Below are 26,793 nucleotides of genomic sequence, written 5' to 3'. Positions count from 1 at the left end.
ACCAGCAGCGTGGGGCAGGTGTCTCGAGACAGGTCGTTCACCAACACCTGAGGAGTGAAGAAGAAGATGTGCCTGGACCTCCATAGTGCCCGCCTCTGCAGTGACTGAGCGCTCCGTGGTGGACAAGGAATGGAAATGTCAGAGAAGACCCTGTTCAAACATGGCTTATATCCTTACCTCGGCCCTGTTCAAACACTTAAGATACATGTGTTGCAATTTACCTGTCAACTCAGCCTGGTTTTATAGACATAACATAGTAAACGTAAATTCGGGACACTCAAATTAGTATGATATGTTACCTTTGCTGAGGAGCTGTCAAGGCTTGGGAAGTCATTGTAATATGTTGTTCTACTTGAGGTTGTCCCTGTGAGGCTATTAGTGTTCTCAATATTTGGTATATGTTGTTGTCCATAGCTAACTTATCAGCCTCGTAAACAGTAACTACCATTAAAACATAATGATCTTCATCAGCAGCAGCTTCCTCAATATGTCTCAGCTCACTGTCAGTTGTGGAGCCTTGACCAAATTCACCCCGCTGAGAGTTACGGGGCATAGGGGGTGGCAAAGTTGTCATTCACCTTCCGACTCTAGCCTGTGAATGCTGCGCTGCGGTTTGAGGTTGTTTTTCGCCAGCCCAACAAACTTACATTATTCGTTATTGACTAACCTTTTGCGGTACTGATGCACCGCAAGTCATTTGGTTTGTACCAGTCATTTTCACGTGCGGTGTCATAACGAAAATTGTAAACAATTAAATATATAAATAAGTACTTCCGGGGTCGCAGGTAGGCCTAATAATGGCTTTAAATAGTTAAAAAAAAAACATTTAGGTTTTCATGTCTTGCTAATACAGACGCATTTCCAACTTTTAATAGTTAACATTTTTTTTTTTTTTTTCAAATTTCACTGGGTACTTTTGTTTTTCAGTTCATGTGGGCTGGGACACTGGAAAATAAATAAAAAGTTGGTTCATTTCCAACAAATGTTGACGTTCACACGTTTTCATTTAAAAGCAGCTAGCTAAGCTAGATGTTTAACCAGCTAGCTAGGTAAATGACAACGTTTCCAAAAGTGTTGTTCCTCCTCTGCTTATCGTGTGTGTTGTCTTGCTGTGCATATTGCTGTTAAGCAGCTTCAAAGCTACTGTTGTTAGTTAGCATTGCCAGCAGGGACTGTGTGGGAGGGGGTGGTGTCCAACCACTGCTCAAAGGGATAAAACGCACTTTGATGATGAAATGTAACTTCCTTGTGTTATAAAATACACTTTACCAAGACAAATATGATTATTCATGTTCTTAATCGTTCAGAGGCGTCTTTCTCTAACACAGCATATGGAATTGTTTTATGATGGTCATACAGTACCATGGATCATTTAGCTATTTGATTTAGAATTTTAGGACCCCTGTAGGTATCACATTTTAAAGTGTTACATTTGGACTGTAGTACTATAGCTCATAGAAACAAATTGAAAAACACATGCATTAAATGGAAAAACAGACAGCCCCCCCAAAATCATAAGGAGTAAGGTTTTGAAGTCTCTGTCCTATATCTAGGAGATATAAGAAAGCTCAGGAAATAATTGTGTTTTTTGGACACATATTTAACAAAAATGTTTTGTTGTTACAAAACTACCTCTGTACTTCCATCATTTTTTTTTATGCCTGGCATGACACTTGTGATTGTCATAGAGCAAAACGGAGAACACCATCATGTTCGTGAGAGTGGTGGGGTCATATTAGTTTGTAGCCCAAACGGTTCAGGCACCACAGACAGAAGTTGGCACATTGGCGGTATAAACTAAAGATGAGTCCCGTGGGGGTAGTAGAGCAAAACTGGCGTTTTCGTGAGAAGACCGATTTTCGAGATGTCTCCTCCTCTGACAAACAGCACTGTAGCTCTGTCACTTTTCACGCAGATGCGGACGGCCGACATAAAAATAGCGGAAGGCCGACATGTGGATATCTCCAGCTTAAATTGACGGATTTTGATGGGGATTCTTTTATTATGTTACTTAGTTTGACACACGGTGGATCAACATACTCTTTTAAGCACCGAGCTCTGTAGGTTTCTCCAAACTTTTGAGTATTTTACATTTTACATTTTTTACATTTTGTGGTCATTGTCTTCAAAGTTGTTTACACGTGTCGCAAAAAGGAAAATTAGAATCATGACATGAGCTGAATTAGGCACAAAAATATATATGAAACTCGCAACGAGTTACAGTTCATATAAGGAAATCCATTTATATAAACTCATTAGGCCCTAATCTACGTATTTCACATGACTGGGAATACAAATATGCATCTGTTGGTCAGAAAAAAAAGAAAAATAAAGTAGGGGCGTGGATCAGAAAACCAGTCCGTATCTGGTGTGACCACCATTTGCATCATGCAGCACGACACATCTCCTTCACATAGAGTTGATCAGGCTGTTATTTGTGGCCTGTGGAATGTTGTCCCACTCCTCTTCAATGGCTGTGTGAATTTGCTGGATATTGGCGGGAACAGTAACACGCTGTCATACACATCGTTCCAAAGCATCCCAAACATGCTCAATTGGTGACATGTCTGGTGAGTATGCAGGCCATGGAAGAACTGGGACATTTTCAGGATTAGGTACAGATCGTTGCGACATGGGGCCATGCATTATCATGCTGAAACATGAGGTGATGGCGGTGGATGAATGGCATGACAATGGGCCTCAGGATCTCATCACGGTATCTCTGTGCATTCAAATTGCCTTCAATAAAATGCAATTGTGTCCGTATCTTATGCCTAACCATATCTTAATCCCACAGCCACCATGGGGCACTGTGTTCACAACGTTGATATCAGCAAACTGCTCGCCTACAAGACTCCATACACATGGTCTGCGGTTGTGAGGCTGGTTGGACATATTGCCAAATTCTCTAAAACGATGTTGGTAAAGAACATCTTATGTGGTAAAGAAATTAACATTACATTCTCTGGCAACAGCTCTGGTGGAGATTCCTGTAGTCAGCATGGCAATTGCATGCTCCCTCAAAACTTGAAACAACTGTGGCATTGTGTAGTGTGACAAAACTGAAGATTTTAGAGTTGCCTTTTATTGTACCTAGCACAAGGTGCGCCTGTGTAATGATCATGCTGTTTAATCAGCTTCTTGATATGCCACACCAGTCAGGTGGATGGATTATATTGACAAAGGAGAAATGCTCACTAATAGAACAATAAAACAAATTTGTGCCTAACATTTGAGAGAAATAAGCTTTTTGTGCATATGGAAAATTCCTGGGATCTTTTATTTCAGCTCATGAAACATGGGACCAACACTTTACATGTTGTGTTTTATATTTGTGTTCAGTATAAAAGGCTTTGAAAATGAATGGTATGAGCTCATTGCTCCAATGATATTTCATAGAGATGTACTGTTTTTGTGAGAAATCGTTGAAAAAAATAACAGTCATTTCTAATTAATATTTTAGTGTATACTAAAATATGAAAATACTACATGTTATGTCTCATAATCGATATCCATCTTACCTCTATATTGTTTTTGTCCTGCGGATTCGAGAAGACAAGTTCATCGGGAAAGTGAGCCTGTCAGGTAGCCAGTATCGTTAGTTCTTATACAGAATCCAGCCTAGTTCACAGATGCAATTTTCCAGATTTTTGAACACATTTTTTTTCCTGGCTATATCCTCTGTTGTTTTAGTCACCCTAATTATGGCCTCTATTGTTTTACTCACCCTAATTCTGGCCTCTATTGTTTTAGTCACCCTAATTCTGGCCTCTATTGTTTTAGTCACCCTAATTCTGGCCTCTATTGTTTTAGTCACCCTAATTCTGCCCTCTATTGTTTTAGTCACCCTAATTCTGGCTTCTATTGTTTTAGTCACCCTAATTCTGGCCTCTATTGTTTTAGCCACCCTAATTCTGGCCTCTATTGTTTTAGTCACCCTAATTCTGGCCTCTATTGTTTTAGTCACCCTAATTCTGGCTTCTATTGTTTTAGTCACCCTAATTCTGGCCTCTATTGTTTTAGTCACCCTAATTCTGGCCTCTATTGTTTTAGTCACCCTAATTCTGGCCTCTATTGTTTTAGTCACCCTAATTCTGGCCTCTATTGTTTTAGTCACCCTAATTCTAGCCTCTATTGTTTTAGTCACCCTAATTCTGGCCTCTATTGTTTTAGTCACCCTAATTCTGGCTTCTATTGTTTTAGTCACCCTAATTCTGGCCTCTATTGTTTTAGTCACCCTAATTCTGGCCTCCTACAAATGTAAAAACTCCAATAACCTTTGAATGGATTATGATAGAGACATGAGGTTTGAACCATTGACCAATTATCCATTGGTCAAAAGATGCATTTTTGATTGGACACCCTACACCTAGCTAATTCTGTTTAAGCTAAATGACGTTACAATGTTCTAGGCAGCAAACCTGTTATGAATGAATGCTCTGCCTAAATGGTCTGGATCATTAATGGCACAGACGTGCACAACATGATACTGGAACAACCGAGTTGCAGGTTCAAGACCTGTTCCCCTCTAACGTTACAGCCTTTATTTTCCCAGCATTCTTTTTTTGGATGGAAGCATTCCCATTTGTATTGGGGTTTGTGAGGGAGGTGACCACCCTGTATGACTGTACTACGGCCTCTGAACCGTCATGGCACATCAGGATGTTAGCTAACATTCCTGCAATGCAAGGTTTCTGATTCAAGGTTTCTGTTTTTCCCCTCAATTGCCTCATTAATGATAAGTTGTATCACACCTGGTTCTGTATTTAAGTGTTTCAGTGTTTACCTGATCCCACAGGCACACACTCGTGAATATTTGGTGAGATAAGAGATCAACTGTTTGAAGTTTGAAGACAGTGTGAGAGATATCGACGGAGACGTGAACCATTTAGATTGGAAGGGGAATATTATTCCCATACCTCATTTCAAAGACTTTGTAAGTAAGGCTTGCCCTTCTCCCGAAGATAATGAGTTCTGCTAGTCATTTCTGCTCAGTTGGTGTCTCTAACCAATGTTATTGTACTCTACCAGCAGGATGGCACATCTTCACCAAAAAACAAGTGAAAGAGGCACCAGACATAAGAAGCCTGGAACAGTCTGGGTTTAGATGTGAGCTACATTACAGCCATTTTCAGAAAGGTAAAGTCTGTGTGGGTGCGTGTGTGTCTGTGTGGGTGTGTGGAAACCCAAATGTTTGAGAGATGTCTCTCTCTCTCTCTCTGATCCTTGTTTTTATTACATTTATGCTCATTGTTTTTAAGTTATGTAAGTTAATGAGTTGCTTCTCAATGTATCTGCCTTCTCCCATGTTCCCAGCAGTGGAGTTGTCTGGCCATGGAGATGCTGTGGCTTCAGCATCATTTTCATTGAGGAAGGAGAAGATAAATATTGAATACAAAGGAAACAATTACATACTTTCTCTCTCTCTCTCTCTCTCTCTCTCTCTTCCAACAGTTGGGGTCTCTATAAGCTACAATATGAGGTCCTAAAACTAGCATGAAAGTGCATCCTTGTAGCTGTGTGGGCTAATATAGTCAAAATGTTTGTCCTTGGGTAAGTTGAGACAAGGGCCACCATACCCCATACAAATGAGGATTTCACTTTGTCAGTTTATGCATAACATGTATAGTATTTTTGCAATGTGTCATGCATATGAACTACAGATGTGTATTGTTACAGAGCAGACATCATAATATCCCATGTTTATAAACATAAAAGAGAGAGCAGCCAAGGAAGTGAGAGAAGGGAAGAAGTCCATTCGAGAACCAGCAAGGGATGTAAAAATAGACAGAATGACACTGAAGAGGGACATTGACGAAAAAGAAAACAAACATGTATCTGTGTGAAAGAGAGGCAATGACAGAGTAGCAGAGGAACACAAGGTCCTATCTGAAGACATGGACTCTGAGCTTGATAAACATATGAAGAATCTCGCGGACCAGCTGCCTACGAATTGGCACAGCGAAACAACATCCCTGTCCCGGACAACTGGTTAAGAACTGGAAGGGTAAGTGATATTGAACAGAGAGATCTATATCTGAATGTAAGCATGCATTTAAGATATACAATACATCACACCCCCATTTCATGAATTCAACTTTGACTCACCATCAGCATCACCCACTGTCACAGGACACCATCACCCATTTACCACAAGGCATATCAACTTACCCCGTAAGTTATAGCAAGAGACCACATTTTTTTGCACCAGCTATGTTTTCAAAACTGTTATATTTCCAGGGATACACGACATCTTGAAATATATGTAGATATCTTTGGTACATATTTCCCTTGAGGTAGTGATGCTGAATGTAAAAAACGTCTCAACATACCCCACTCTCCCCTACCTTTTGTATATCTCAAATGGTCAGTATGTTGTCCAGGAGAGCAGCCACGTGTGTTTCGAAGCAGAGGATCACTGATTTGAGCCCGGTATGGGGCAGTTGGAGAGTGGAGGAAGTTAATCTGTTAACAGCACACTGACCCCCGTTACAGGGGTGGCAGCTGGGCTCAGCTCAACGGCCGGGGTAGCGAGTTTAGAAGGTGTGAGTGTAATAGAGTTAAGAACTTACCGTAAGCTCACTCCACATCTAGTAGTGTAGTAGAGTTAAGAACTTACCGTAAGCTCACTCCACATCTAGTAGTGTAGTAGAGTTAAGAACTTACCGTTAACTCACTCCACTTCTAGTTTGAAATGTTGCCGATGTAGCTATCCAAATGGTACCTTTTGTTTAGCACAAACGGTTGGTATGTTGTCAAATACACATTGTCAAATTAAATATCAATTTAATAAAGATTATTTTTGTAAGTATCCATTGACACATTTTTTTTATTTTTTTTACTAGTTAATACAGTTGTTGCTACAGTACATGGGAGGTTCCTCTACGTCATTACAATGGTTGTCTGTATAACTGCATTTAACTATGATGATCTCCATTGTTTTCAAAATAAGTTATGGGAAAGATTCAAGGGAACTCCCTGCCATAACCAGTTTATCTCAGGTGATTCACACAAATGTTTCACAGTGAGAGCACACACTCAACACAATCATTTTAAATAGTGCAGTTATCTTAAACAACATACTGTTCCTGTCTATGTGGGTATCAAAATAAACACAAACGCTGCATGTGCTTTCCTGACAGCCCATACAAGGTCAAGGGAGACTGTTTGAAATGGATGTATGGAAATGGTATTCCTAGACCCTCTTGTTCCCTCCCAGAGCATTAACTTCTATTGTAGAAGGGTTATCCCTGAGATTTTACTGTAAATACTACAGAACTAGCAGCCATTAGGCTACACATGTGAATTCAACAGGCTTTCGAATAGTTAAAAAAATATATGTAAAGATGATGCATAGGAGTTTTATGGTTTTTATAATTTATTCAGCTTACAACACTTGCATCTTCTGTCTCTCGCTCTCCCTCTTTTGTTGTCGTTCGTTGCTGCTAATGGTTTGGCCCACAAAGCCAGTCATTGCTGGCTCTGCTGCCATGGCTACCAGGAAATACTCTCGGCCGCCAGAGAGTAGTGTGTGGAGAGAGAGAGAGAGGAGAGAGAGAGAACGTGACAGTCCAGAGCTGTGAGAGACCACCACACAGAACACAACAGATTAATTAGAACAGGTTTGAGTAGTAGTGGTAGTAACCAGAGCAGACAGGGATCGGAGACTGCAGACAGGAACCAGAGACGGAAGACAGGAACCAGAGACGGAAGACAGTATCTGGAAAAATGGCTTCCTGTGGGACAGCAACCCTCCTCCTGCCTCCAGTCAAGAGTGTGATGGTCTACAGGAACGGGGACCCCTTCTACTCCGGCAGGAGGTTTGTGGTCAACCATCGACAGGTGTCCACCATGGAGGCGTTTCTCAATGACGTGACCCACTGCATTCAGGCTCCGCTGGCCGTGAGGACCCTGTACACCCCCCGGCAGGGTCACCGGGTCAGGGAGCTGCATGACCTCCAGACCGGGGCCCAGTACGTGGCCGCAGGCTTCGAGAGGTTCAAGAAGCTTGAGTGAGTAGCCTATCAGGTAGAGTTGTCTAGATTAGAAAGGGCAATTAAAGGGCATTTCCACCACTTTTCCACAGTTACATTATCTCCAGCACAATGCCAGTGTCTACATAAGTGAAAATGCGATGACATCATCAACATGTAAAACATTTTTAAAACAGTGATTTTCAAACACTGAGATTCGCGTTGATGTGAGTAGCAAGAAAATACCCTCCCTCTGGTTAGAAACGGGCAAAAAAAAAAAGTTTTTCTACTTTTAATCCTACCCTATCATATCACAGATCATTCTTTTTTAGGACCTTCTCACCTTTTTAACCATATATCATAGAAACACACCATTTTCACATAGACACTGGTACAGTGATGGAGTTAATGAAAATGAGGTTGAAAAGTGGCGGAATTTCCCTTTAAGGTACTTTTAAATTGTTCAGATATGGTCCTACAGGGCTACCATGTATGTTTGTGTAAATATGATGTTGTCAAAATATTTTCTTCGATATTTATTGCTGTGTGCAGTAGATAAATGTAGATAGTAACCATTATATAAATATAGTAATACAGTAATACAGACGGTTATACAGTCAGTAATACAGTCGATTATACAGTCAGTAATTCAGTCGGTTATACAGTCAGTAATACAGTCGTCATACAGTCAGTAATACAGTAGGTTATACAGTCAGTAATACAGTCAGTAATACAGTCGATTATACAGTCAGTAATACAGTCGGTTATACAGTCAGTAATACAGTCGATTATACAGTCAGTAATACAGTCGATTATACAGTCAGTAATACAGTCGGTTATACAGTCAGTAATACAGTCGATTATACAGTCAGTAATACAGTCGATTATACAGTCAGTAATACAGTCGGTAATACAGTCAGTAATTCAGTCGGTTATACAGTCAGTAATACAGTCGTCATACAGTCAGTAATACAGTCAGTAATACAGTCGATTATACAGTCGATTATACAGTCAGTAATACAGTCGGTAATACAGTCAGTAATTCAGTCGGTTATACAGTCAGTAATACAGTCGTCATACAGTCAGTAATACAGTAGGTTATACAGTCAGTAATACAGTCGGTTATACAGTCAGTAATACAGTCGATTATACAGTCAGTAATACAGTAGGTTATACAGTCGGTAATACAGTCGTTATCAATCAAATCAAATCAAATTTATTTTATATAGCCCTTCGTACATCAGCTGATATCTCAAAGTGCTGTACAGAAACCCAGCCTAAAACCCCAAACAGCAAGCAATGCAGGTGAAGAAGCACGGTGGCTAGGAAAAACTCCCTAGAAAGGCCAAAACCTAGGAAGAAACCTAGAGAGGAACCAGGCTATGTGGGGTGGCCAGTCCTCTTCTGGCTGTGCCGGGTGGAGATTATAACAAAACATGGTCAAGATGTTCAAATGTTCATAAATGACCAGCATGGTCGAATAATAATAAGGCAGAATAGTTGAAACTGGAGCAGCAGCACAGTCAGGTGGACTGGGGACAGCAAGGAGTCATCATGTCAGGTAGTCCTGGGGCATGGTCCTAGGGCTCAGGTCCTCCGAGAGAGAGAAAGAAAGAGAGAATTAGAGAGAGCATATGTGGGATGGCCAGTCCTCTTCTGGCTGTGCCGGGTGGAGATTATAACAGAACATGGCCAAGATGTTCAAATGTTCATAAATGATCAGCATGGTCGAATAATAATAAGGCAGAACAGTTGAAACTGGAGCAGCAGCACAGCCAGGTGGACTGGGGACAGCAAGGAGTCATCATGTCAGGTAGTCCTGGGGCATGGTCCTAGGGCTCAGGTCCTCCGAGAGAGAGAAAGAGAGAAGGAGAGAATTAGAGAACGCACACTTAGATTCACACAGGACACCGAATAGGACAGGAGAAGTACTCCAGATATAACAAACTGACCCTAGCCCCCCGACACATAAACTACTGCAGCATAAATACTGGAGGCTGAGACAGGAGGGGTCAGGAGACACTGTGGCCCACTCCGAGGACACCCCCGGACAGGGCCAAACAGGAAGGATATAACCCCACCCACTTTGCCAAAGCACAGCCCCCACACCACTAGAGGGTTATACAGTCGGTTATACAGTCAGTAATACAGTCGGTAATACAGTCGGTAATACAGTCGGTAATACAGTCGATTATACAGTCAGTAATACAGTCGGTTATTCAGTCAGTAATACAGTCAGTAATACAGTCGATTATACAGTCAGTAATACAGTCAGTAATACAGTCGATTATACAGTCAGTAATACAGTCGGTAATACAGTCAGTAATACAGTCGATTATACAGTCAGTAATACAGTCGGTTATACAGTCAGTAATACAGTCAGTAATACAGTCGGTTATACAGTCAGTAATACAGTCAGTAATACAGTCGATTATACAGTCAGTAATACAGTCGGTTATACAGTCAGTAATACAGTCAGTAATACAGTTGATTATACAGTCAGTAATACAGTTGGTTATACAGTCAGTAATACAGTCGGTTATACCGTCAGTAATACAGTAGGTTATACAGTCGGTAATACAGTCAGTAATACAGTCGGTTATACAGTCGGTTATACAGTCAGTAATACAGTCGGTAATACAGTCGGTTATACAGTCAGTAATACAGTCGGTTATACAGTCAGTAATACAGTCGGTTATACAGTCAGTAATACAGTCGGTTATATAGTCGGTTATACAGTCGGTTATACAGTTGGTAATACAGTCGGTTATACAGTCAGAAATTCATACAGTAATATAGTCAGTAACACAGTCAGTAATACAGTCAGTAACAGTCAGTAATTCATACGGTAATACAGTCGGTAATACAGTAGATAATACAGTCGGTTATACAGTCAGTAATACAGTCAGTAATACAGTCGGTTATACAGTCAGTAATACAGTCAGTAATACAGTCGGTTATACAGTCAGTAATACAGTCGGTATTACAGTCAGTTATACAGTCGGTAATAGTCGGTTATATAGTCAGTAATACAGTCGGTAATACAGTCAGTAATACAGTCAGTAATTCATACAGTTATACAGTCAGTAACACAGTCAGTAATTCATACAGTAATACAGTTGGTAATACAGTAGATAATACAGTCAGTAATACAGTCGGTAATACAGTCTGTAAAACAGTCGGTTATACAGTCAGTAACACAGTCAGTAATTCATACAGTAATACAGTTGGTAATACAGTAGATAATACAGTCGGTTATACAGTCAGTAACACCGTCGGTTATACAGTCAGTAATTCATACAGTAATACAGTCAGTAATTCATACAGTAATACAGTTGGTAATACAGTAGATAATACAGTCGGTTATACAGTCAGTAACACCGTTGGTTATACAGTCAGTAATTCATACAGTAATACAGTCAGTAATACAGTTATGTGTTAAGCTGTGTCTCACTGAGGATGAATATGTGAACCTTTATCATGTCTATTTGTTTTTTCGTGCAGTTATTTGAACACGGGGCTGAAGAAGCAGCCTGTACCCATGGGAGAAGGAGCTCGGGTAAGCTTCAATATGGTTTTCTGTCTCTGTCGGCGGTACAGTCCGTTACTCATTAATCTAACCTATCTGGGGTAGGTCATGCTGACACACACACACACCCTCAAAATCAAGTAGATCTGAACTGGTAACAGTTGTAACAGAGAACAGGTTTTCTCTCACTGCGCAATGGTTATTATTTATTTGACCACACTTCATATTCATTGTGTTTAAATTTGGTTTTGGATGTGCTTTGCATGTCATAATACCGGACACTGTGGTAGACCAAAGTATGATAGACCAAAGCAATAGCATAGCATTGATTTTCGGATACGTGTAATCTGTAAATAATGGTCCTCAGCACCAACACAAACTCACAGAGGATGTAGACCACGCGTCAATAATAACAAATCAATGTTCTGTACCGTATTCAGTCTTACAGTGTCTCGTGTCATCCTTGGCCCATTTCAATAGATCTCTTGTTCACCATCGGATACATTCATATAAGGAAGATTGATCTTGTGTTAATGAGATCATGGACACATAAAACGCATTTCAAGCGCAGCATCTCAATTGCCGTTCACACAATGGAAAGTGCTTGCTTTGTATTCAGCCCAAATGGCTGGCTGGATGGATAGAGATGAATGTATTTCATTTTCAGCTGTGGAGCGTGTAGTGATTCAGAGCAATATCATAGTCCTATCTTTTACTGCAGTGGGCTAAATCAGGGTCACACGGAGTGTTTCCGGGTAGTCTTGAAACAAATCTACTTTGAAACGAAGGTATACACCTCACACACATGGTTATGGGCTTAGAAAAAAGAAGACATCTGTACCATATCAGGTATGGAGTTGAAATGTAGAACATTTAGAGTTTGCAACCCAATATTACACTATACATCACAGTTGACTGAAATATATCAAAACTGTTTGACATAGAAACACAGGATTTTCAGCGGGAAAAAAAGGTGTTCATTTGGAAATTATGAAAAATCTGAATAATATTACACCCATGAGGCCACTACAGGGCGAATTTGTCATTTGACTGCAGGAAAGCTGTGAACAAACATTCTCCATTGTCTGACTGAGACCAGAAGGGCCACCATAACTAACCCATCAACATTCATGTGAAATAGTAGAAAGGTAATTGTGTGGCACTTGAATTGGCACAGATATCGTTTTGCCATTGTGTGAGTGCCCTGCCTGTGCGCTTATATGGTGTTGTATATTAGCAGAGACAGTGTGATTTGACAGCTAACAACAAACATTCTCACAACTTTAGAGGACGTTTCCTTAAAAACTCTGACACACCGGTAGGATTGTTAAACGTTTGACTGCCGACAGTATTTAGCACCTCTGTACAGTGTCAGAGCTCTCTCTTTTGTGTTTAAAAAAAAATATATATTTTTTTAACTAGGCAAGACAGTTTACTTACAATGACGGCCTACCTGGGAACAGTGCCTTGTTCAGGGCCAGAATGACAGATTTTTGTCAGCTCAGGGATTCGGTCCAGCAACCTTTTGGTTACTGGCCCAACGCGCTAACAAGGCCTTGGAAGAGTCATCAGCCAATCAGCCTTGTTATAAAATACTCCAAAATACAAGGTGGCAGTAGCGCTGTTTGGCAATGCATATTTGTGGGTATTGCTTATGGTCTAGGTCAAAGCCATCTGCACTAATGTTGCTATTTTGTAGAACGCCCTTGTTGATACTAGCCAGATGCCCACAGCTAGATAACTACCTAGCAAGATGACAAAGAAACAATTTAATTTACTCTCCATAATTCCATACTGCCAGTGATAGCCAAATGTTTAGCTAGTTAACTAACGTTAGCATATTCGCTAGCTAGCACAACAACAGACAGGCGTTTCATGAAAACTAGCTAATCCATTGTTATTTAATTAGAATGTTAATACTAGCTACAGTGGTTAGCTAGCTTGGAGGAAGTATTTCGTGTTGTGTGCATTGCATCTCTGCACTTAGCTAGCTACCATCACATATAGCCTACATTGCATATGAAGTGTAACTGGCACATCTGTGAATGTACCGAGAAACAATCCTTTGTATTACTTTTTTGTTGTTGTCTCTTCCATGTGGGGGTTCGTGCTGTCTGATTGGCTCAAAATCAAGTTGTTGGCCACTGACGAGCATTGGGATTCGACAAGTATCGACGCTACCTAGTCGGCACCAATGACGTATTCAAACCCCGAAGCTATGTTTGGCCATTGAGAGGCTTTGAAGCCACCGGTTGGCCATATTGGCACTCCCTAGTTGGAGCAGTCCTCCATAGGAATGAATGGAATTCTACAGTATTTCAATTAAATGTTTCAAGAACAAAATTACACTTTAAGGAAAATGTTTATATATATATATTGGAGATATAGAAAGGCATTTATTCATGTCTACATTAGTTTTTGACACATTACCTAAAGTGTGTCAAAAACTAATGTAGACATGAATAAATGCCTTTCTATATCTTTCAAACAATTATTATTATTCTAAAACTTTTTGGGCTCTTTTTCTCCCAAATTTCATGATATCCAATTGGTAGTTACAGTCTTGTCCAATCGCTGCAACTCCCGTACCGACTCAGGAGGGGTTCAGGTCGAGAGCTATGCATCCTCCGAAACACAACCCCGCCAAGCCACACTGCTTCTTGACACACTGCTTGCCTAACCCGGAAGCCAGCCGCACCAATGTGTCAGAGGAAACTACAGATTGCGACCGAAGTCAGCGTGCATGCGCCCAGCCCACCACAAGGGGTCGCAATGACATCCCAACCGGCCAAACCCTCCCTTAACCTGGATGACGCTCTGTCAACAGTGTGCCGCCTCATGGGTCTCCCGGTCATGGCCAGCTGCGACACAGCCTGGGATCGAACCAGGGTCTTTAGTGACCAATATCTTTTTTTACAATAGAGGAGGAGTACCTAGATGTCTGTGAGGTGACTTCAATACAGCGTCCCACTGTCAGTCATCCAGGGTTTATCCGTGTCATCGGTCAGCACACAGCAGATACCCCTTGTTCTAGCAAGAGAAGGAGCAGCCTCCCACTGTGATAAGTACCTATCGGTAGTCTATCGGCAGTCTATCGGCAGCGAGGTTCTTGGTGTGTTTCATGCTTGAGAGTCTCATTGGGTCTTTACCTAAAGTTTTCATAGGAATGTGTCAGTGAGGTGCAAGGAATAAATAAGAACTTGTTCTTTAACTGACTTGCCTGGTTAAATAAAGGTTAAATATATTTTTTTTTAATAAATAAAAAAGAACTGTTTCCAGGAGACCATTTCCTCAAACAGAACTTTGCTGCACTCGCATTAACATCTGCTAACCATGTGTATGTGACCAATAAAATCTGATTTGAATTTACCCAGAATGTGTGTGGGGGGAGGTGGGGGGTCTCTATCCAGTACACACACTTGCTTGTGCAAAAGAAAACTATTTATAGGCCTAATAATAAAGACGTAATTTAAACAGGAAAAATGTATTACCTTTTAATGTGGCATGAACAGAGCCAGTCATGTTATTTTCATCCTATTGTCAGACAAATCACAAAAAGTAGGCTACCTGGTCATGTTCTTCTTCCTTTTCTTGAGTGTGCTTTTAACAGAGCAGAGATGTATCTAATGTCAAAACATGCTAAATTGGTTCTCAGGAGGTTTTTGTCAAACATCTGGGGAACTCTACAGGTAACAATACAAAAACATTCTCTCTCACTAGAATTGTTAGCTTGGTAACTCTGTTTAGAGAACTAAGTCATACAGTGGCCCCATCCTGTGTTATAAGGGCTCTGAACAAGCCTGGGCAGGCCTGATTCCCAGCCTACCCAGCCCTTTGCTGCCAGCCCCATGCCTACCACTCTGTTTAAATACAAAAACAACGTTGCATAGTGCCACTTCAAAGTGGAAGCATTGTAGAAACATTTATTTTCTAGCTGTGGTTGGATTTTGGTTGAAGTATTGATTTATCGATATATTATGTGGTCAGACACAATGAGTAGGGCTTGACTTCATAGGGCCTGACTTCATAGGGCTTGAGGTTTTTTTATAGGGCTTGACTTAATAGGGCTTTACTTAATAGGGCTTGAGTTCTTTTTATAGGGCTTGACTTAATAGGGCTTGACTTAATAGGGCTTGACTTAATAGGGCTTGACTTCATAGGGCCTGACTTCATAGGGCTTGAGGTTTCTTTATAGGGCTTGACTTAATAGGGCTTTACTTAATAGGGCTTGACTTCATATTGCTTGACTTTATAGGGCCTGACTTAATAGGGCTTGAGTTTTTTTATAGGGCTTGACTTAATAGGGCTTGAGTTTTTTTATAGGGCTTGACTTAATAGGGCTTGACTTAATAGGGTTTGACTTCATAGGGCTTGACTTCATAGGGCTTGACTTAATAGGGCTCGACTTCATAGGGCTTGACTTCATAGGGCTTGACTTAATAGGGTTTGACTTCATAGGCTTTGACTTCATAGACTCTGGATGTAATAGAAAGGTCAGGGGAAGTTTTGTGGACAGAGTGGCTATATAAAGTTTAGGTATTCAATGAAGTGGAGCACTCAGTCTGTCTTTGTAGATGTGTTATGTAGATACAGTATGTTTTTGGCCAAGATGATGATGTGTGTTGCCATGGACACAGCCCTCTGACTGATAAGCTATAATAATCATAATCATAATCATAATAATAGATCATAACCACTTATTGTGGAATGTCTGTGGATGTTCTGTTCTGAAATTAATACAATTGGTATTTAATTTGTTTTGGTAAATTATAGCAAATGGCACACTTGATGTCAATGTTTCCTCACATGGTTTAATTTGGCATTCACTGATCAGAGGAAGTGGTATTTCTTTCTTGTATTTTTTTCTGACCGACAAATCTATCTAAAACTACAGTGCAGTATTATTTTGTAATGTCATGTCTTTCTTTCCTAGGCAAGATTACTTCACAGACCGAATGTGTCAGCAAAATGGAGAAAGTATATTCCTCTACCCTGTATCATACAGTAAGATTCCCTGTTAACACACTCCCATTCATCATCTCAAATACTACACACATAGAAACACACTACGTATTTGCGTGTTCCTTTACAGTGTTTTCCGCAACGAAGATCTTCGCTGCTCTCCATTCCGTTTCATAATTCCCAGGACCTGGCAGCACGACCTGGATCAGATCCTCGGTCTAGTCACAGAGAAGGCCAGTTTACGCACTGGAGCAGTGCGCAGGTCAGATACGTACACATACACACCCTCACACATGCATATACACTGTACATACGCACACACTGACACACACACACCCTCACACAGCATGTTTGACCTATTAATGGCAGCCCAATGGCCCCTCAGGTACACAGATGACAGTCTCTCTGACCCCATTAGTGACCCCTGACCCTGTGACCCCTCAGGTTGTGCACTCTAGAGGGAGTAACGGTGTCCAGTGCAGACGAGCTGGTGAGTGGCCAGTTCTATGTGGCTGTGGGAGCAGAGAGGTTCAAGAAGCTTCCCTACGTGGAGCTGTTGGTTCCTAAAGCCTCTGAGAGGTATGGATGGAATTATCCTAGTACAGAGATTTTTAGATAATATGAAAATAGAACAAACAGCTTTTAGGCAGCCAAGACAGAAAATACTTTTATGAACTCACTTGACTTTTTCCCCCTCCTTACTATCTCTGACTTTGCTGATAGCTACTTTAGTGAAGAACAATTTACTTACTATGACCAAGATATGTGGTTGTCCCACCTAGCTATCTTAAGATCAATGCACTAACTGTATTTCGCTCTGGATAAGAGTGTCTGGTAAATGACTAAAAGGTCAAATGTAAGACTGTGTGGGTATTATATTCTAAAGATATATTGGTCTCAATGGGACTCCCTGCTAAAATAAAGGTAAAATAAATATAATATAATATATTATAATAAACATAATGAATATAATATGAAATTATATAATATAATATAATAAATATAATATATGTTAATATAATATGATATAATATTACATAATAAATATAATATGATATAATATATTAAATGCATTATGCTATAATATGATATAATAAATATAATATGAAATAATATAATTAATATAATATCATATATTTTAATGTAATATGATATAATATATTAGAATATAGTATGATATGATATAATATAATATGATATAAAAACATACATATGATCAAATATAATTTTTTATATAATATGATATAGTATGAGAAATATTATATGATATAATATATTAGAATCTAGTATGATATAATCTGATATAATATAATATATTTTAATATAATATGATATAGTATAATAAATAAAGTATGATATAATATAATATGATATCTGATATACTATATCATATTTTTTATATAATATGATATAGTATAATAAATATTATATTATATAATATATTAGAATATAGTTTGATATAATATAGTATGATATAATCTGATATAATATAATATATTTTAATATAATATGATATATTATATGATATAATATATTAGAATATAGTATGATATAATATAATATGATATATTTTAAAATATAATATAATAAATATGATATGATATAATATATTGGAATATAGTATGATATAATAAAATACATATGATATAATATAATATCATATTTTTTTAATATAATATGATATCATAAATATTATATGATAGAATATATTGGAATATAGTATGATATAATAAAATATGATATATAATAAATGTGATATAATAAATATAATATTATATAATATTATAGAAGATAATATTTTATAATAAATATATGATATGAATTGATATAATATAATATGATATCATATAATAAATATCATATAGTATGATATAATATTATATAATACATTGAATATGATATGAAATTCTATAATATTATAAATATAATATGATATCACATATTTTAATATGATATGATATAATACATATGATATAATATATTATAATATGATATCATATAATAATATTATAAATATAATATATAATATGATATAGTATAGTATATGATATAATAAATATGATATAATGTAATATGGATTTCTATATAATATTTTCCAGAAATTACCCTGGAAATAGAAGGCTGTCAAGGAGATATAAGGTACGCTACTGTCTGTCTAACACCTACTGTAGGTCTAACACTTCATAGTCTAATATTTTGTATATTTATTTTGGTCTATAGGACAATTGATCTTGGTTATAAAGGTACACCTTGTCTCCCTTTGTCTTGCTCAGGGCAGGAAGGCAGCCAGTGGCCCTGAGGACAGTTACAGTGACTCTGCTCTCCTGGACTCTCCAGAGGTACTGTCAAAAAACTTTAGTGGAAAATAAAGTTTCTTATTGGACAAGTCCAAGTAGTCCAGCCCGGTTTCAGTCTGTTTTCTTCCATTTGGTGCCTAATGAACACGACCCTGGTGTTGTGGTCCCAGTCGGATGGGCGGAGGGTGAAGTCCACTGGGGATGAGGTGGGGGAGACGGCTCTCCCATCCATCCAGAGGAGACCAGTGAAGGAGGAGAGCTCTATCTTCTACGCCAAACCAGTGAAAGTCCGAGTGAGGAACAGAGGCCATCCCAGGCCTCCACCAAGGACTGGACCAGGTAGGAGCACACAGACACACACTCCAATTACCTGGGGGCCAGTGTCAGACTTGCTGTTCTCACTGAGGACCTGAATTTAATAGGAATTAGATACCAGAAGGGGAGCCACAAGAAAGCAGCTTGTGGGTCTGGTGTGGCCCCTGGCATATGGTCTGGTGTGGCCTCTGGCATATGGTCTGGAGTGGCCCCTTGCATATGGTCTGCGGTGGCCCCTGGCATATTGTCTGCGGTGGCCCCTGGCATATGGTCTGGTGTGGCATATTGCATTCATGATTGTGTCGATGCACATTTACAATGATTGATCATTCATGTTCATGTTGGTTGGTGTGTGTTGTAGCCCAGGCCAGTGTGTTTAGAGCTGTACAGAAGAAGAGAGAGGAGGTGCAGGGGGCTGAGGAGGTGCTGGAGGATGAGAACACAGCAGTAGATGTTCCCGTTGACCAGGTAGGCCGACACCTCATTATTTTCTCTCTCCCCCACTCTTTTATTGTCCTCCCTTCCATGACAGTGACCAAGCCCTCCACTCTGAGATCCAGCTCCTACCCTCAGGTAGACAGCAACAGATACAACAGATACGAACACTCCTTTGTACCCACCACCATGAACATGTTAAACACATGGCCCTGGTATGGAAAGGGAATCAAATGATCCTGATTTGGATATGCACTCTATTGCCTGAAATTGCATATAACCAGGGGCGCAACTTTCACTGGGGACGGGAGGGACATGTCCCCCCCCCACATTCTGAAATAGCATTTTTGTCATCCCCCAGTTTTACCATTGGAATGCGATCCAAAACGAGGCAACGGTTTGCTTCAGGACCATGCAAACGCCTCCAAGCAGTCCGTTGGGCTGTTTAGTGTGTTTATCCCCAGGATAAGAAATAAATACAATAATTATAATTAATGCCCCCCCCCCCCTTCATATAATGACGTTTCTGTGTACTTTGTGGGGTATTGTTGTTTTTTAACTCTTTTGTATGTGCTCTAAGTTTTGTCATCATATTACCCCTGCCTATAACCAAATGTCCTTCTGGGTTACAATCAAGTTTAAATGGTTCTTTCTTCCCTAGTCCTTTACCAGTGCAATGGGACCATTTTCCATTTCTCTCCTTGAAATAATGTATATGAGGGTTATATGTAATGTGTTGAGGTGTGGATTATAGATAAGCAAACTTTAGCATTGTGGTGTTGTGTCTTTATCTTTTAGAGAGTGGCAGAGACAGTAGAGGACGAGGACCTTATTGGGAGAAATCCTCCTCATTACAACAGCCAAGATCAGGTGTGTATCTGTATGGGACAGTCTCATTCCTTGAGTGACATGAGGTTTTGTAGAAGTCGCAGATTGTTTATCATACATGTTTATCCAGGATGTATGGTTGGTAGTGTGAAGCTACGAGAGCTTCTTTGTATTGTTCTCCTCTAGATTTTGACCAAGGCTACAAAAGATCCCCTTCCTCACCCAGAACACCCAGACAAGGTTTGTCTGGTCGAGGATCATCGCTCATGATTTGCCAAATCATTCTCAACATGTTTACCCTACTGAGATATGCTGTTACATTTACCGTTGTACATTTCAGTCTGCTGTTAGATGTAAATTATAGTCTGCTCTTACATGATAGAACCACTCAGATAATTGTGATTTTCGTCCAATCACAAAGTTGGAATCATCGACTGAGAAAGACAGGAACTCACCTGAAAATACCAGCTCTTCCATCTGCAAAGAGGATGACATCGATGGGAGCCCTACGCTTGATACAGAAATGCCACAGGTACAGAAGGCTTGCATTCATTAAGTACAGTGCAATTATGAAAATAGCTCATACCTTTCACTACTTTGCGGCTCACCTGTCTGTAGTTAGAGACTGAGGAAAAGGTGTGTGTGTGCGCGTGTGCTTGCATGAGAGAGAGAGAGAGAGAGAGAGAACACAGACAACAGTGATCAGACTGTGTACACTGAGTGTACAAAACATTAGGAACACCTTCCTAATATTGAGTTGCACCCCCTTTTGCCCCTCAGAACAGCCTCAATTCGTCTTGGGGAATGGACTCAACAAGGTGTCTAAGGTGTTCCACAGGGATGCCGGCCCATGTTGACTCCAATGCTTTCCAAAGTTGTGTCAAGTTGGCTGGATGTCCTTTGGGTGGTGGACCATTCCAGAAACACACTGGAAACTGTTGAGCGTGAAAAAGCCAGCAGCGTTGCAGTTCTTGACACAAACCCGTGCGCCTGACACCTACTACCATACCCTGTTCAAAGGCACTTAAATATTTTGTCTTTCTCATTCACCTACTGAATGGCACACAGACACAATCCTTGTCTCAAGGGGTAAAAATGATTTAAACTGTCTCCTCCCCTTCATCTACACTGATTGAAGTGGATCAATAAAGGATCATAGCTTTCACCTGGACAGTCTAAAGCCCTGTTCACACCGCAGTCCTTAATGTTCAAATGCATTTTGTTTTGTTCCAAATCCGTTTTGAACTACTGACGGTCTAAACAGCAAGTTACAAGTGACCAAATCAGATGTGTGTTCAGACAGCAGTCATATGCTGACAAGGCTACGCTAGTTGTCATAGTAACAACAGGGTATGTGCGCAGTGGTGTAGGCTGATTGGTCGTGGTGCTCGTGCTTCCTATCACTCAGAAGTTACAGTGTGGCAAAAAAGTATTTAGTCAGCCACCAATTGTGCAAGTTCTCCCACTTAAAAAGATGAGAGAGGCCTGTAATTTTCATCATAGGTACACTTCAACTATGATAGACAAAATGAGAAAAAAAAATCCAGAAAATCACATTGTAGGATTTTTTTATGACTTTATTTGCAAATTATGGTGGAAAAAAAGTATTTGGTCAATAAGAAAAGTTTATCTCAACACTTTGTTATATACCCTTTGTTGGCAATGACAGAGGTCAAACGTTTTCTGTACGTCTTCACAAGGTTATCACACACTGTTGCTGGTATTTTGGCCCATTCCTCCATGCAGATCTCCTTTAGAGCAGTGATGTTTTGGGGCTGTTGTTTGGGGCAACACGGACTTTTAACTCCCTCCAAAGATTTTCTATGGGGTTGAGATCTGGAGACTGGCTAGGCCACTCCAGGACCTTGAAATGCTTCTTACGAAGCCACTCCTTCGTTGCCCGGTCGGTGTGTTTGGGATCATTGTCATGCTGAAAGACCCAGCCAAGTTTCATCTTCAATGCCCTTGCTGATGGAAGGAGGTTTTCACTCAAAATCTCACGAAACATGGCCCCATTCATTCTTTCCTTTACACGGATCAGTCGTCCTGGTCCCTTTGCAGAAAAACCACAAAGCATGATGTTTCCACCCCATGCTTCACAGTAAGTATTGTGTTCTTTGGATGCAACTCAGCATTCTTTGTCTTCCAAACACGACGAGTTGAGTTTTTACCAAAAAGTTATATTTTGGTTTCATCTGACCATATGACATTCTCCCAATCTTCTTCTGGATCATCCAAATGCTCTCTAGCAAACTTCAGACGGGCCTGGAGATGTACTGGCTTAAGCAGGGGGACACGTCTGGCACTGCAGGATTTGAGTCCCTGGCGGCGTAGTGTGTTACTGATGGTAGGCTTTGTTACTTTGGTCCCAGCTCTCTGCAGGTCATTCACTAGGTCCCCCTGTGTGGTTCTGAGATTTTTGCTCACCGTTCTTGTGATCATTTTGACCCCACGGGGTGAGATCTTGCGTGGAGCCCCAGATCGAGGGAGATTATCAGTGGTCTTGTATGTCTTCCATTTCCTAATAATTGCTCCCACAGTTGATTTCTTCAAACCAAGCTGCTTACCTATTGCAGATTCAGTCTTCCCAGCCTGGTGCAGGTCTACAATTTTGTTTCTGGTGTCCTTTGACAGCTCTTTGGTCTTGGCCATAGTGGAGTTTGGAGTGTGACTGTTTGAGGTTGTGGACAGATGTCTTTTATACTGATAACAAGTTCAAACAGGTGCCATTAATACAGTTAACGAGTGGAGGATAGAGGAGCCTCTTAAAGAAGTTACAGGTCTGTGAGAGCCAGAAATCTTGCTTGTTTGTAGGTGACCAAATACTTATTTTCCACCATAATTTGCAAATAAATTCATAAAAAATCCTACAATGTGATTTTCTGGATTTTTTTTTCTCATTTTGTCTGTCATTGTTGAAGTGTACCTATGATGAAAATTACAGGCCTCTCTCATCCTTTTAAGAGGGAGAACTTGCACAATTGGTGGCTGACTAAATACTTTTTTGCCCCCTGTATGTAGCAAGCTAAGGTGACAACAACATCCCAGTCCTTTTTGGCTGGCCACAGCAGTCAACTAGCTAGTTAGTTAGCTGTTTAGCTTTCTAGCAAATAAATCAGATTTGACCGTTCAGACACAAGTCACATGGCCAGGAATCAGATTTGTATTTGACTTCAAACCACCTACAAATGTGGCATGAAATATCAAATTCCATGTTCTTTTTGGCTGTTCAGAATGCAGGAAATTGGATATGTGAACATGGCTTATGTCATGGAAAGAGCAGGTGTTCATAATGTTTTGTACGCTGATGGTGTGTGTTCTTGTGCGATATGCACTGATATAGTCATTCACTACCACACTGAAGATGTTGGATACATTTTCATGGTTTACATGTTCTTCGTCTAACAAAGGCCAACATATCCCTGGAGCATGAGATGAACTCTACCGCAGGTCCATCTGTCCACAAAAAAGAAGGCGCTGCCTTAGAGAGTTGTGTGTCTGCTACTGATACACCAGAGGTACACGCACACACATACACACACGCACACACACGCACACACAGTTATTCAGTACAGCATGAATACATAAATACAGAGACGAACACACTCAATGTCTAGAAATGAATTCTGTCTGTACACTCACCCCTATTCAAGGAGCCGAAGACGGAGCCAAAGCCAACCACTCCACACTCAAGGGCTTCTTCGTCATCAACATCCTCCGCATCTCAAAGTTCTCCGACAAGCGGGGGTATCCAGGGAAACCGTTCAAGTATTTGATCAGGCTCGATTGAATAGGTGAATTTAAACAGTTGGCGCAAGTTTGGTTTTAGAAGTGGGGGAGGGGCCAAATTATTATGATTTTCTTTATCCAGTCGGATAAATACTCCAAACAGCCGACCCGACCGCTCGGAGGCGTCCGCATGGTCCTAAAGCACACCGCTGCCAGTGAAAGTTGCGCCCCTGGATTTAAATGATCATCCTAGAGTGGTTTAAAGACATGCTCTGGTACTTTGACCCCTAATAAGCATTTTTTTTAAACCTCCAACTTTGGTCTGGATGTGTCAATTTTAGTTCATACATGCATAATCTATGAGCAGAATTACTCTCAATGTGCCACAAAATCCCTAGTTTGAAAGCGACAGTATTCTGGAAGCTGTGCAGCACCATTTTACCTACATTTACCCCCGTGTGGGCCAGCACCCTAGCAATTAGAGTTTCAACCAATGAGCTTCAGCCCATCCCCATTTGAGTGACAGCTAGCATGACACACACACACACACACACACAGCGTGCACATATCTTCAGGTGATGTAGTACGCCATTTTCGGGGACCACTTTTTGGCTCGTGGGCGCAACTTTCAGAACTACTGGCTAAAAAGTATACAAAAGTACCAGAGAATATCCTTAAAAGAAAATATATTTTGGCCCGGTCTGATTGTTTTTTTCTTTTAAGGGAGTCCTCATACCCTCCACCAGACACCGTAATGAAGCAGTCCTCATACCCTCCACCAGACACCGTAATGAAGCAGTCCTCATACCCTCCACCAGACACCGTAATGAAGCAGTCCTCATACCCTCCACCAGACACCGTAATGAAGCAGTCCTCATACCCTCCACCAGACACCGTAATGAAGCAGTCCTCATACCCTCCACCAGACACCGTAATGAAGCAGTCCTCATACCCTCCACCAGACACCGTAATGAAGCAGTCCTCATACCCTCCACCAGACACCGTAATGAAGCAGTCCTCATACCCTCCACCAGACACCGTAATGAAGCAGTCCTCATACCCTCCACCAGACACCGTAATGAAGCAGTCCTCATACCCTCCACCAGACACCGTAATGAAGCAGTCCTCATACCCTCCACCAGACACCGTAATGAAGCAGTCCTCATACCCTCCACCAGACACCGTAATGAAGCAGTCCTCATACCCTCCACCAGACACCGTAATGAAGCAGTCCTCATACCCTCCACCAGACACCGTAATGAAGCAGTCCTCATACCCTCCACCAGACACCGTAATGAAGCAGTCCTCATACCCTCCACCAGACACCGTAATGAAGCAGTCCTCATACCCTCCACCAGACACCGTAATGAAGCAGTCCTCATACCCTCCACCAGACACCGTAATGAAGCAGTCCTCATACCCTCCACCAGACACCGTAATGAAGCAGTCCGGTTCTCAGAATGGGCCTGTGGCTTTATGAGGAGAGCGGAGGAGAGTAACGTTGTTTCTATAATCTACCATCTATTGTTTTCATTAGTAAACTAAGAATCCAAAAATGTGAATGTATTCTTTATGATATTGACATATTTTACAGGAAATACTGTGGTACAGTAATCAGGTAATCTATGTAATGTTTCTTTAAAAAATGTATATTCATGACACACAATGCTTTTACTTTGATGGAAAGCGGCAAACATATTGTAAACAGGAAGAAGTGTTTTTGAGACAATAAGAGAACAAGTAGGATAGGGTTCTGTATTATTCAGTTATAGAACACATACAATGAATGTAAAGTATTCTGTTTTATCAAAATATACTTTAATATCTAATGGAAATATACAATATGAAATATTTCATATCTTACAAAAAAACTACCGCAATGTCCTCTGTGGTTGTACAGTACAAGCATTTTGACTCAAACAATTCATATGCTATTATTTCTGAATAAAACGTGCAATACAACAGTAAACAGAAAACAGTTTTTTCCCACAAAATATACACTACCAACATATCACTTTGCACCTAACACTTTGCAGTTTCATATCAAAATAAGCTCTTTACATACATAAAAAAAATACGATGTCATGTTTGTGATCTAGATGCACAGTAGCAGCATTGATTAAAACAACTGAACTCCTGTTGGTCCGTTTTCCAAACCAACACATTGACTGTGGTCTTCTGCTGTCCTATAGTGTTTCTATGGGCTTTCACACAGCATGGCATCAGAACGACTAGAATAGTTGGCTGGAATGAACCCTAATTGAACTCACAGTAGTTATAAGGTATGGGATTAGCCTCAGCACTGTGCATGCTGAGTTCCCGCTAAGTCAATTTACATACTCATTCACACAATGTCCAATCCCTACTGCCTGGTTGGCAGAGGCCAGGGTTGTGGCAGAGGTCAGGGTTGTGGCAGAGGTCAGGGTTGTGGCAGAGATCATGGTTGGATCTACAACAGGAATAAAACCTTTGTTTTCATTTTTCATTTCATTTGTTTTCATTCTCCCGTTACAAAATGTTGTGAAATGTTTTGGACCCTATGGACAACCTAAACACTACTGTAGTTGAACAAGTATGTTATGTAGTATGAAGCCACATCTATTGATGATATAACTAAGCCTATGGAAAGTACCTTAGACTAGAAACAATACCTTGAACTAGGTTGTAGGAGATAAAACCTGTTAAAATGTGTCCAGACCTTTTTTTGTTGTTTATTTTTGTTGTT

At 40.3% G+C, this 26,793-nt stretch overlaps 1 protein-coding gene across 2 annotated transcripts; it reads left to right on the top strand.

Moving 5' to 3' along the window:
• The first annotated feature begins 7,352 nt into the window (after window positions 1–7,352).
• dcdc2b (doublecortin domain containing 2B) lies at window positions 7,353–24,976 on the top strand. Of its 2 annotated transcripts, XM_021574782.2 has the most exons (15): window positions 7,353–8,012; window positions 11,478–11,532; window positions 16,436–16,506; window positions 16,595–16,726; window positions 16,909–17,043; window positions 18,564–18,603; window positions 18,738–18,803; window positions 18,932–19,100; window positions 19,438–19,544; window positions 20,310–20,381; window positions 20,526–20,579; window positions 20,761–20,871; window positions 23,750–23,857; window positions 23,993–24,133; window positions 24,792–24,976. In XM_021574782.2, exons 1-14 carry the CDS (start codon window positions 7,729–7,731, stop codon window positions 24,113–24,115), a joined length of 1,527 nt encoding a protein of 508 aa, XP_021430457.2. In that variant the 5' UTR covers window positions 7,353–7,728; the 3' UTR covers window positions 24,116–24,133; window positions 24,792–24,976. The 2 variants fall into 2 exon arrangements, with proteins under 2 accessions (XP_021430457.2, XP_021430458.2); XM_021574783.2 differs by lacking the exon at window positions 20,526–20,579.
• Window positions 24,977–26,793: the final 1,817 nt, after the last annotated feature.

The sequence above is a fragment of the Oncorhynchus mykiss genome, chromosome 19 (assembly GCF_013265735.2).
Source record: "Oncorhynchus mykiss isolate Arlee chromosome 19, USDA_OmykA_1.1, whole genome shotgun sequence".
Taxonomy (NCBI): Eukaryota; Metazoa; Chordata; class Actinopteri; order Salmoniformes; family Salmonidae; genus Oncorhynchus; species Oncorhynchus mykiss.
Note: the sequence above shows the minus strand (reverse complement) of the source record. Positions and strands in the feature narration are given on the sequence as shown.